Source organism: Lagenorhynchus albirostris, chromosome 17 (genome assembly GCF_949774975.1).
Source record: "Lagenorhynchus albirostris chromosome 17, mLagAlb1.1, whole genome shotgun sequence".
Taxonomy (NCBI): Eukaryota; Metazoa; Chordata; class Mammalia; order Artiodactyla; family Delphinidae; genus Lagenorhynchus; species Lagenorhynchus albirostris.
The window spans coordinates 75,026,893-75,040,128 of record NC_083111.1 but is presented as its reverse complement, the minus strand read 5'-3'; the positions used below and the strand labels follow the sequence as shown (position 1 = coordinate 75,040,128).

At 49.4% G+C, this 13,236-nt stretch overlaps 1 protein-coding gene across 1 annotated transcript in view; it reads left to right on the top strand.

Annotated features, from left to right (window-relative positions):
• Window positions 1–13,236, top strand: part of ZFAT (zinc finger and AT-hook domain containing) — a 187,258-nt gene that overhangs the window by 62,715 nt on the left and 111,307 nt on the right. The window contains exons 4-7 of the mRNA XM_060127706.1: window positions 2,907–3,095; window positions 4,838–4,988; window positions 10,147–11,588; window positions 12,396–12,628. Coding sequence (XP_059983689.1) covers window positions 2,907–3,095; window positions 4,838–4,988; window positions 10,147–11,588; window positions 12,396–12,628 — 2,015 coding nt within the window. The remainder of the gene's footprint in view (window positions 1–2,906; window positions 3,096–4,837; window positions 4,989–10,146; window positions 11,589–12,395; window positions 12,629–13,236) is intronic.

The following is a 13,236-nucleotide window of genomic DNA, read 5'->3' as shown; positions in this document are numbered from 1 at the left end:
TGTGTGTATGTGTGTGTGTGTGTGTGTGTGTTTGTGTGTAAATCTGAACTGCCTTTGTCATCTGGACAAGCAGGGGCCTGTGGATTGGGTGTTAGATGTTACGGGGACCTGCATGCAGTTCCAGGGGCTGTAGTTCAGTATAGTTGGAGCCTGAAGGGGTGAGCAGATGAGTACATGTGGGTGCATACTTGGGGATCTTGGCCTTGAGGGTGCAGGGGTCGTGGGAGAGATGATTGATGGCGAATCTTGGAGGACTTTATCTAGCACTTTCTGCTCATGGAGATGGGAGGGAAGCCATTGAAGAGTTTTAAGCAGGGGAGTGACAGGGTCAGATTTGGGTTTTAAAAACGATTCACTCTCTGGTCAAGATGGAAAATGGTTTGGAGAGTGTGTTAGTCGAGATACTTTCAGTAGAGGCATCAATTAGAAACGAATTGGAAAGTGGGAATGTCCATTCTCCCACATCACAGATGCATGGGGATCGGCGGTTCCAGGGTCGGGTCGGGTTGGGTCGGAGGGGTGCAGATGTACCATTGCCGTCCCAGGGTCCATCCTTCATTCGGACCCTCAAGGTGTCGACCTGGGCTTTCCCTTGATCTCTTGTAGGTTCTGGGTGATTGCCTCAGTTCCAGGCAGTGGACAGTAGTGATGCCCAGTGAAGGAGAGGTTTTCTTAGGGAAGGAAACTGTTCCCAGAAGCCCTTGGCAGCCTTCACCCCAGACCCTGTTGGCCACGCTGGGGTCCTGGAGTTCCCGCTGCCAGGATGGCTGGAGCGGCTTCCTCTGTCCTGGGGACCGGGCCGGGTGGCTGAAGCAAGGACACGAATAGGAGCTGTGGTAATCGTTGGGCTGAGAGACCGGAGTCCCATCCAGTCTCCTCATCTCCACCTGGGTCAACTCCCATGTCTTTAGCGGGTTTCAGTCCTCCAGACCTTCTTCCACTCCTGTCCACCATCCTCGTGCACCCAGTTCTGCAGTGTATTCTTAACGTACGATGCGTAAAGCTGAGTCCAGATATGGTCAATCCAGTGCAGAGTGTGGGGAGTGTAACCACGATCGCTTCAGCTACTTCGTGGTCATGCCGGCTGACATCGTGTGTATGCTCTTGGCTTTTGTAGTTGATTCATGATGTAAACCCAGATTCACCTTATGGCAAGCTCTAATTCTTGTTTTTTTTTTTTTTTTTTATATAAACGTTATCTATTCCTGCTGTGTCATCCACGTATTGAATTGTAATCTGTGGTGAATTCTTTTATAAAGCGTCATTTTTAAAAGCAAGAAGTCCTATAGTATGTTTCTACCTCTTTATAGCATCCAGCATATTCTATATTTATGCACACCTATCTCTTAAAACTACCCGATGCAGATCAAAAATCAGAAAACATCAGGTAAGCATCGGCAGTGACTTTGGGGATACCGTGTTTTGCCCCATTCTTCAGCTTTTTAGGAGTCATTGTGTTCTTCAAGGGGTGGATATATGTAACCGTCTTGACTTTTCCCTTTGGCCTTGCAGAGTACACTCTGAATCATGATCTCATTTACTAATATTTCTTTTCAGTTTGCTGTTACCATGTTTGGTGCTGACACTAATTATATGACTAAAGACCTTTTTCCAGCAGTTAAAAAAAACCCATGACTGTTTCTACCAGATCTAAAAATGTCCAAGCACCTGGATGATTGGGACAAGCGTGAAAAGACTCTCATTTATAGAACACAGAAAATTGTTTGTTTCAATCCACCTGCCCCATTAGCCAGGTTTTTTCCTGGCCTCGTCTTGCGAGAGATTTCCTCCAGCCAGCATGCCGTCCTAGGAGCTTGCACTTCTCCATTTTCTGTCTTCCTTCAGGCGTCCATCGGTAGGTTTCTTTGTGGGTCCGGCTGTGGACAACTTAAATCACGGGAAGCACAGGCTTCCTGAGTTGCCTCAGGCTGTCTCCCTCTGGTTTCTCCCTTTTCTCCGGCTTCTGCTTTATGACTTCCTGGTTCTGACTTCACCTCCCTGACAACCCCTATTCCAGCGCTTTCCAAGCCTGCACCCTGTGCCTGTCCCGTGACCATCCACCCACCCCGTGTTCATCTCTAACTCAGGGCTGTGCCGAGTGGGTCCTGTCTCTTTGTTAGAATGTTCTGAAGAAGTAGTTCTTGGGCAGGCTACTGCAGGTTTGTGGCTGTGATTCTTGGAAAGAGACAACTCCTGTCCTTTCCTTCCCCGTATTTCCTTCTCACTTAGGAATTGGGAATAGCACGCACTCCTTTATGCTTCACTTTGATATGAAGTGTTTCTTACCCCTCAGGCTGCAGGGCTTTCTAGAGCAGGGTCTGGGTCTGTGCCCTGTCAGTCTTCTTTAGGTTACTTTTATTTATTTTGTAGCTAAGCTTGTTTTCTTTTTTTCTTTAAACATCTTTATTGGAGTATAATTGCTTTACAGTGGTGTGTTAGTTTCTGCTGTATAACAAAACCCTGTCAGCCTTTATATCCACCGTGCCTGGCACATGGAAGGCACCTACTAACTGGAAGATGAGTAACTGAACAACTTCTTAGGCTGTATATCTAAAGAAGACCATGTCTTCTCCGCAGTGTTGATTGATGATAGATGACACTGTGGGCTGGTTGGCTTCATGACAACAAGATGAGTGGCTCCACCTGCCCTGTCAGCTGTATCCTCCGTGCCCATGTGGTGGCCTGTGGCGGGGGATGATATTTATTGAATCACGTGAAAGACTGAAGAAGCAAAGATGCTGCCCGAAGTGGTAAAGGGGCCTGCATGGCACCGTGGACCAGTGTCTGTATCACACGTGTATGTTTCCTTTACTGTCGTCCCGTAAAAGGGTTGGGGTTGTGTGCACTCCCTGACTCCATCACTGACATAGGAGGATATTCTATGCATCTTGGTATTTGCTCCTTAGGTAACGAATCTGACCTTGAACTGGAGAAGAAGTATAAGGAAGATGATCGAGAAAAGGCCCCGAAGAGACTGCGGACTCAGAGAGTGGAGAAAGTCCAGAAGGTCTGCTCGGGAAAAGAGGCCGCGCAGATCTCCGGAGCCAAGAAGCCCATCATAAGTGTGGTTTTAACGGCTCATGAAGTGATTCCAGGTGAGCAAAGCAAGCGGGAGGGGACAGAGTGGGACTCTGTGGGCGGGGCTGTGCCGCAGGCAGCCTGACAGCTGGGGCTGTGATCCTGAGCGGCTTCCTCACTGTCGGACTGTCCACTGAATTACCCAGTACCTTGGGATGATGGCTGACCTGTCACTGCCCAGGGCTGTGGTGGACGAGCGTGTCCAGAGGAGAGGGAGTGAGGGCTGCCCCTGCTGCTGCCTCCGCCACCTCTGCAGCCACGACCTGTCCTTGTCGTTTGAGTGGCCGCTCACAGGAGCAGTGGCCAAGGAGAGTGTCTTTTTCTTTGCCCCCTCACCAGCCCCTCTCCTGGATGTCCTCCCCGCCCTTACCGCCCCATCCTACGTGTAAGACCACTCGCACCACATGGAGGTTGGCGGCTTCTCCAAAACCCTCCACCTCACTTTTTTTTTCTTTTTTTGCATTTTTTAGTGGGTTCATCATATATTTTATGATACTAGAAATTCCTGTCTCCTCTTCCTTAAACATAAAATAGCCAGTGGATTTCTTATACTACCCTTTTTTAAAAAGTCTCTTCCAGGAAAGGATACTTTAGACAAAAAGCAGTATGATAGTAGATTCCAAAGTATAATAATGGGTTTTTTCCTATCCATTTGAGGTGATAGCTGTTAAATAAAATTTTGAAAAATGAAGTTTAGGATTTTGAGGACAGCTAGAGCCTTTTTAAACATCTTTTTTCAGTGCTAATAGTATTGATAACTCACTATTTAAAATGAAAACGCTGAATAAATGCCTCTTGATACTTCAGTGCAGGGTAAGGTAATCAGCAGAGAAAAAGCCGTATAAGATTATGTGACTAGAAGTTGTTTCTGGAAAGTCACTTTGTCTGCCCCACCCTACTTCAGAGAAGTGTTATTCCGGGAAATGGAAATGCCAGGAGAGAGCTTCCTGTGTTTAGCTGTCTTTAGAGAAAGTTTCTATAATGATTTCTTAAGAATTGATGGTAGTATTCTGAGATTTCTGTAAGGGGGAGGGGGTAAAAAGTGGTTAATTTCCTTTGCTATTCCAGAAACGAGAGGTAGATTGGAGCCTTTTCTTTAGTGCACTTGATATATAACGTGCGTGTGCGTGTACCCTCGTGCACATACGCTGCTATAAACGGTCTTTGATCGTTTCACATCCTGGACTTGCACGAATAAAGGTAACCTTTGAGTTTTCCACTCCAGACCTTTCATTTCACAGGGTGGACACAGAGGTCTGGAGGCGGGAGGGTGATGTCATATTTGGGACCAGATCCCAGGCAGCTTAGATTCCTGTTCACAGTTGATTCCACTGCTCCATTCTGTCTTGACGCTGTTTTACATTTGCGTAAAGTTTAACACATGTGGATCTATGTGAAATCTTGCAGGAAGCATGTATGTGTATATGGATCTAGTTTTTTGTTTTTTAATGAGATCAAGTGAAAATGTATCTCAGAAGAAGGTTTTGATTATTGGAAAACTTGCCCTTTCCCCCCAAACATACACATGCACACACACACACACACACACACACACACACACACACTTACACACACATGCATACATGTATACAAACACACAAGTTAAAGGTGTGAACTGAAGGAAAACTAGTCCTTTGCATGGGTGCCACACAGTAAAGAAATGTGCTTCCCAGGCTCCGTCCCCTGCTCTGGGGGCAGGGGGTGGTCAGGGCCCTCACGGCGCCTCTTTAATACGTGGTGCGTTATGCCTCCATCTCAGGTGCTACCAAGATTGTTCCGGTGGAGGCTGGGCCCCCGGAAGCAGGAGCCGCAGACCCCGAGGCCGCGGTGGCCGACCTGGCGCCCCGGAGAGGGTACCAGGAGTACGCCATCCAGCAGACACCCTATGAGCAGCCCATGAAGTCGAGCAGGTAAAGCGTTCTGTTCTGTGCGACTCCAGCCACCGCTGCAGAGGGCGAGAGATGGGCGTGTTAGCTTATCAGGACGCTGTGTGCAAACCCATCTATGAAGGGTTTCGGTTTCTTGACTGAACCTGAGAACTAGCCCCTCCATTATGGCCCTAGAGTGCTGGCTGAGCCCAAGCAGCCTCTGTGCGACGCGCGGCAGATCAGCAAGATGCTTGGGAAACGCAGCGCCTCGGCTTAAGGAAGGTGGAGCGTTCTGCTTAAGGCAGATGTGTGCTTCATCTGAATAAAAAGAGGTGTGAACAAGGCCTTACTTAGTAAATTAGCTGATTTTCATAGCTCCACAATTTATAATGAAAAAGAAAATCTCTCTTTCCCCCCTACTTTCAAAAGTAGCATAAGCATCCTGTAGAAGGTTCCAACCTCCGTGTGATGTGCAGTTACAGTAACACATAGCGCCTCTTCTGGTCGTGGTCACTACTATAGACATCGTGGTTCACAGGCCACCATAAGTTTTTCATGATATACTAAAATATAGCACTTTAATTTTGTTATTTTTTTTCCTAGCATAAAATACCAAAGGCACTGTTATCAACCTATTTTTTTAAACTTACCACACCTTGACTTTTTCCTTTTCAGTACATATTTTTTTTAAGTGTGTTTGCTGTCATGTAGATGCACTAGTTTATATATAGCCAGTTTTTGCTTGACGGACAAGGTTTTGGTTCCTCCCTCTTTCAATACTTCTTCAAGACTTCCTGTGAGATAAATTGCTAGAATTGAAATTGCCCTCTTAAAGGATACGAGTGCTTAAAACTTGAATCGACACTGAAAACTGTCCTCCAAATACATTGGGTGAGTCGATGTCCCAGAGGGGACTAGCCTGCATGTCCCCCCACCCTCCCTGTGGTCACCAGCTCAGCTGTGATATGTACCTGCTGACGTAGATCAGCAAACTCTCATCACCTGAGTTCTGTACACCTTTCCCCAGCTGAGGGGAAAGACAAAATGCCAGTGCAAGTGGGCTCCCTCTGTTTCTGGAAGAGGGGGAAGTGAGGTGTTCTTGATGAGAGCGTAAGCTCTAGCACCAGGCAGACCTGGGTTGGCTCTAGGCCCTTCTACTGGACTTCAGCCCAACAGATTAAACACCTTCTATGTGCCAGGCACTGGGGATGTGAGAGAGATTAGGACAGACATGGCCACTGCCTGGATGAGGCTCTGCTGTGAATGGACACAAATGCTTTTGCCTCTGAGCCTCTCTTACACTGGCCACAAGACTGTCCAGTAGAATCTGACTTAGTTTAGTGGAGGGGAATAAATGATACCATATGTGGAAAGTGCTCTTGTTGAATTATAACATCATGTCATCTGGGTGCTTCATTCATCTGTAGCCTCACTCCTCTCTTCTTGCAAATGTGAGCAACTGAATTAATCGATAAAGCTGTAAAAATATGCACTCCTTTGGCAACACTGAAATGGAATTAATTTTGAGGATCTTTCTTGTCTCAACGCAGGTTGATCTGTAGACCTTAGTTAATTATCTTCATGATATTTCAAGGTCTGTTGGGGAGGGTTTCAGTTCAATGCTAATCTAGTTACAGGTAAATATACTCAGTATTTAATCAGTAGATTGAGGCTGTATTCCTGTTGTCAAGCATTCTATTAATATTTTATAGTCTAAATTGTAAAACATTTACGAAAGAGGCTTTTCGTGTGACGAAAGTCCGGAAATCTATAAGGAAAAAAATTATTTGTAATCTCACTACCCTAGGATAAGCACTGTTAATATTTTTAATGTTCCCTAAGATAAGCAGTTAATATTTTTAATGTTATTTCCTTCCAGCCTTTTTTCAGCCCATATATTTTATAAAATCGGGTTTATATTTGGTTTTTTCTGTTTTTTTTTTTTGCGGTACGCGGGCCTCTCACTATTGTGGCTTCTCCCGTTGTGGAGCACAGGCTCCAGACTCGCAGGCTCAGCGACCATGGCTCACAGGCCCAGCCGCTCCGCGGCATATGGGATCTTCCCGGACCGGGGCACGAACCCGTGTCCCCTGCATCGGCAGGCAGACTCTCAACCACTACGCCACCAGGGAAGCCCTCGAATTTATATTTTATGTGCAGTTTTGTATCCTGCTTTTAATACTTAATCCCATTGTACTTACTTTCCTTTGTTACTCAAATTATTCACAAACTCTGTTTTGTAGTGACATGTTGTAGCATCGTGATCCACGACTCAGCTTTCCACATTGCAGCCAGTGAGCTCTTTGTAAAATGCCCATTTGATTGTACCCTTTAAGGCTTCACATTGCTGTTAGGAGAACTTGGCCTACAGGGTCTTCCACGGCTGCCACCTCTCCAGCCTGGTCCCCCTCCTGTGCTCCCTCTGGTTCTCTGGGCTCCAGCATCTGCTCCAGCCATCCGGGTCCTTTTTATTTCCTTGATCTCTCCTGCACGTGCCTCTTCCTCATACTGGATGCCTCCCCTCCCCCTCACTTGGTTAACTCCTGTTCATATTTCAGCTGTCTGCTCAAATGTCCAGTCTTCAGGGCGGCCTTCCCTGTCCCCCAGACAGATCAGTCTGCCTTGACCTGGGCTCCTAGAGCATCCTGCCTTTTTCCATCACAGGGAGCTGGTGGTCCTTATCTGCTCATTTATATGGTTACCAGGCTGGCCCACCACTTACTATAGAAGGTGCACTACAAGGGAGCATAAGTTGTGTTTGTTTTTGTCCCCATTGTGTCCCCAGTGCCTGGAATACTTTTTTGAAAGAATGAATGAATGAATGAGTGAGTTTAAAAAAAAAAGAAATGTCCAAACTAGTTCCCTACGTTGGAACCTTCAAGCAGCTTCTACTCTTAAACTATTGTGAAAACTCATGCAATGAGCACCTTTGCTTGAATTTCGTATTCTTTCTTTCGCTAGATTCCCAGCAGTGGAATAACCGGATCAAGGGGTCTGATCTTTTAAAGCTCTGGCTGAATGCTTTCTAAAATGCAGTGGGAGAGAATGCCTCTCTCAATGAATAGGGGACATTCGGAGTGAAATAATGTGGTAGGAATCACCCGACGTCGCAGCTCTGTGCATCAGCCCACGGGTGCAGGCTTGCGCTTGAGAGCCTGGTGCCGGCGGCTTGGCCACTTCTTCCGATTCATCACCCTTGGTGGGAGGCAGCACTGAGGGCTTGACCAGGTATTCAGGTAATAATACGAAAAAATTAGAGTCAGAGATGCTCCTAAGACCATTTAGACCTTGCATTAGAGAAGGAAATACTGTGACTTGTTTAATTAATGCTGTGAATCCAGAGTTTCTTCCTCCAGTAAAATGATCACCTTCTGGGTATCTGTGTCATTTAAGAAAGGTCCAAATTAGTTTCCTTAAATTAGCCTTGGGTTTAGCATGCAGGCTTAGTACTGCCTTTCAGATTTGAATGTTTCAATTACAGCATGGGACTTCTACCCTCTGGTGTTTATGGACCGCAGTCTGCTTAAATATTTTTCATTTAAAACATAAGGTAACCTGTGTTGGTCAAACACAGTTGTATGGATAGTTCCATAAATATAGACTTTACAGTTACAGTGGGTACAGCTTAATGGTGTCTGATTAATGGCACTAAATGATCGTCAGTGTTTCTGAGGACCTACCTGGATAACCTAGGCAGAATCCCGAGGGAGCAGTTATGGAGAGAGGAAGCCTCACCTGCCTCACAGGAGGTCCGCATGTATGGTCCCATCGGCGAGGGGGGTTGGTGTTCACGGTGTTTCCAGGCAGTAGGAGGATGTGGAAGAATGTGCAGGTTCTAGTCTGCTTGGGTTCAAATCCTGGCTTCACCACTTACTAACTGTATGACCTTGGGTTATACTCAGTTTTCTCACCTGTAAAATGGGCATAATGATAGGGTTGAAATTAAATACTTAGCAAAGAGTTTTGAGTATTGTAAGTACTCAGTAATTGTTAGCCGTGATTACTATTACCATCTCATTCGGCATCCACGTCGCCGTATTGAGAGAGAAGGGACCCGTGAGGCAGACCAGGCTTTCATTCTCTATCGCATACACAAAATCTAACACAGTGCTCGAAACGCACAGGCGAGTGGTAATAAAATGGCAATCACTTATTAATTAATGATGTCTGAGTTTAACAAATGGCAGTTGAACAACCTTATTTTCCCTGTCTGAGTTCTGAACCAGACATTGCTGGAGGAGGAAGAAGACGGGGGCTCGCACGTCAGGCCCATGACTGGTGGAGCCATGGGAGAAGGGAGCCTGGGGCAGGTCACACTGAGCTCCCGCTGGCTGTCCTGCGCGTCTGCCTCCCCCCACCTCGGTCCTTGACTGCCACCGCCAGACTCTCCTGGCTAAGCGCCTACTGTGTCACGTGCTGTCCACAGGCAGACGCCTTCTCACCAGAAAGGCAGGAGTGAGCACGGCTGTGGAGGCTTGGTCCTGTTCTAAAGTCCCCGCTCAGATACGCCAGTTCCCTTTTCCTGGGGAGAAGTGAGGATGTGGAAAAAGGCCAGGGCTCTTTCACGAAAGAGTGGCCCTCACGTGGAAACTTGCAGCAGAGAGAAAGAGTGTTACCCTGACAGTTGATGGAATGAATAGGCGAATCTGGATGATCAAAACTATTGAACAAACCCAAGCAGGTCGTATCTAGTTTCATGGAGCAGACTGAGTTCATTCCATTAAGACTGGTCCTGTTAGAATACCTCGGAATTCGTCTGGGTCAGCTTTGGAGCACCGCTGGCTGCCGTGTGCCTAGCCAATGACACATCCCTCTGCCTTCTCTTGCCTCCCTCTTCCTTATTCTGCATCCCTCAACTCAGGCATCTCCTCTGCCCAACTACCTTCATCTGTGTTAGAGGGCGCCTTCTCTCTTGCCCGCACGTGCACCTGTCGCCACTCGCACACTGTCCTGCAGCCGTGTGCAGACCTGTCTCCTATCTCCCAGCACCAGGGCAGCAGGGGCCCGGTCTTCCTCTCCGTGTGCGCCTGGTCCGCTCTACGTCTCCCCGTCCTGTTTGTTGATGAATGAGTGCATGCGTCCGTCCTCAGCCCCTTTTAGCTCACTTTTAAGCCTTCGGTGTTCGGCAGCTGGAAGGAAGTAGGGGTCATCAGGAAGGTGCCGGATCTCCACCCGTAATGGTGCTGTCTTCTGTTTCTAGGCTCGGGCCCACCCAGCTCAAGATCTTCACCTGTGAGTACTGCAACAAGGTCTTCAAGTTCAAGCACTCGCTGCAGGCCCACCTGCGGATCCACACCAATGAGAAGCCGTACAAGTGCTCCCAGTGCAGCTACGCCAGCGCCATCAAGGCCAACCTCAACGTGCACCTGCGCAAGCACACGGGCGAGAAGTTCGCCTGCGACTGCTGTTCCTTCACCTGCCTGAGCAAGGGCCACCTCAAGGTGCACGTGGAGCGGGTGCACAAGAAGATCAAGCAGCACTGCCGCTTCTGCAAGAAGAAGTACTCGGATGTCAAGAACCTCATCAAGCACATCCGCGACGCGCACGACCCGCAGGACAAGAAGGTCCAGGAGGCCCTGGACGAGCTCTGCCTGATGACCAGGGAGGGCAAGCGGCAGCTGCTCTACGACTGCCACATCTGCGAGCGCAAGTTCAAGAACGAGCTGGACCGCGACCGCCACATGCTGGTTCACGGCGACAAGTGGCCCTTCGCCTGCGAGCTCTGCGGCCATGGGGCCACCAAGTACCAGGCGCTGGAGCTGCACGTCAGGAAGCACCCGTTCGTGTACGTCTGCGCCCTCTGCCTCAAGAAGTTCGTCAGTTCCATCCGCCTGCGCGCCCACATCAAGGAGGCGCACGGGGCCGCCCAGGAGACCCTGGTCTTCACCAGCTCCATCAACCAGAGCTTCTGCCTCCTGGGGCCCGGCGGGGACATCCAGCAGGAGGCCCTGGGCGGGCAGCTGCAGCTGGCGGAAGAGGAGTTTGTGTTCCAGGGGGTGAACGCACCCAAGGAGGCGGCCGGCGCTGGGGACGCTCGTCCCGAGGAGGGGTCCGAGGCCCCAACAGACGTGCCCGCCGCGCCTGTGTGCTCGGCCGCCGCCCAGGCAGACAGCGCCGCCCCAGCACCCTGCGAGCTGGCGGCCTCCGCGGTGTCCTCCGACCTTTGTCGGCACGCGGTGGTTTCCGATGAGTTCCTGTTGAAGAGTGATCCCTCCTCTGCCGAGGCTCTGGCTGCTCCGGAGAAGACCTTGCACACCCAGCAGAGAGGCTCCAGTCCAGCTCAGGGCCAGGACGTCACACCACTGCTGTCCAAGGCCAAAGGCGCCGCAGCAAACCCGGAAGCCCAGGGCGCCAAGAGCCCCCCGGCAGAAGGGCAGCAAGTGGCTGCCCTCCCATCCGATGGCCCAGAGCCCGGCAGGGGTCTCAGGGCAAACCCAGCCGAGGCCTCAGACCCTCCTCCGGGAGCTGGTGGGAGGGACGTGGCCCTGTGCCGGCCTGACTCTTGCACGCCCCTCCCCGAGCACCGGGCGGGCATCACTGCGTTCATGAAGATCCTGGACAGTTTACAGAAGAGGCGCATGAATACCGGCCTGTGCGAGAGGATCCGGAAGGTGTATGGCGACCTGGAGTGCGAATACTGTGGTAAGGGGGGCGCCGGGGCGCGAGGCTGGGGGCTGTCTTCCCAGCAGCCCCTCCCGTCCCCGCCTGGCTGTGGGTCACCTGGTGTTTGAGTTGAGCTCGTGTCTCTTTGCACAGAACGCCTTCTAAGTGAGCTAGCCGTCATTCGTAGATAGCGATGTGCACGGTGGTGCGTGCAGTTCAGCACGTGAAGCCTGTGAAGGCAGCCAGGATGGCGGGACAGCTAACCGTGCTGGCTCCGTCAGGCGTGCAGGCGGACGCTTAGCCCACGGCCTCTGCCAGAACTTTAGCCAAGAAGCACCTTTCTTGTGGCACGTGACAAGTTTAAAGTCGAGCTTTAAGCTGTGGCCATGTCCTAGATGAGCAGAGAGATCACAGAAGTGGCAGCAGCTCTTTGTAGGGAGACCCCGAATGCAGCCCTCCCAGCTTGCCGTGAAAGCGTGGCCTCTGGTCTCGTGGAGAGCTGGCAGGACAGGATGTAGATGGCCCAGGTGTCAGCAGAGTTTAGAGCCTCGTTGATTTCACGCGTGTGCATAAAGGTAGTTGGCACCGTAACTGGTCCTCGATAAACATCCGTTTCCTCCTCTCCCAGCTGTGACATCATGCAGAAGTAGTAGCACCCTTAATATTTGCCACCTGCCACCTTTGAAAAGTCATGTCCAGCCAGAGATGTGGTGCAAAGTGTGAAGGGTGACCCGGACAAGCATGAGAGGGAGAGAAATATAGTAGTTAAAAAATAATACTGATTAAAAGAAATCAACTTCAGGATAAAAGAAACTTCCTTGTTCTCATGTGAAAATATTTTTTTAGGCAAACTTTTTTGGTACCAAGTGCATTTTGACATGCATGTCCGCACCCACACCCGGGAACATCTGTATTATTGCTCCCAGTGTCATTATTCTTCCATCACCAAAAACTGCCTTAAACGCCATGTAATTCAGAAACACAGTAACATCTTGCTGAAGTGTCCCACTGACGGCTGTGACTACTCGACTCCAGATAAATATAAGCTGCAGGCACATCTTAAAGTTCACACAGAGCTGGTAAGTAGCGCGCCCGAGCGGCAGCCCCGTCTCCCCTGGGTGCTCCCTGCTTCCTCACAGTGATGCATACGGAGGCGCCCGTGCTCCCCGTGAGCCCAGTGTGCGCGTCTTCCCTGGAAAATGGGGAGGTCCTTCTCACGAAGCAGGCCCTCCACTTTACAAAGGCCTCCATCCCAGGGGTCACAGGGACAGCCTCACATATGTTGGAAAAAAGATTACATTGAATAAGTTTGCTTTTCTATGCCGATTTTTAAGCATGGGAGAAAGTCTGCAGAATAGGAGTAAAGCAAGGGTTTCTTAAATGACGTTTTAAAGAACCCTTAATAACAGGGATGATAATAAGAATAGCCGCCACTAAAAGCTGTTGAGAGAGTGAGTTAGATGATGCCTGTCAAGTGCTAAGTACGGTGTTCCGGTCATAGTGAGAGCACAGTAGACGCTGATGGCCACTGTTGTCGTATTACTGTGCTGTTTCTTGGAAAGTCTATGGAAGAATGTCTGTAAAGCACTTTTAAAAAAAGTGATATGTTAATTCAAGGTGCTGTTAATATTCATGGTGGCAAAATGTGTTTAATTCTCTGGTGGGTGTTGAACATGTGACACGAGTG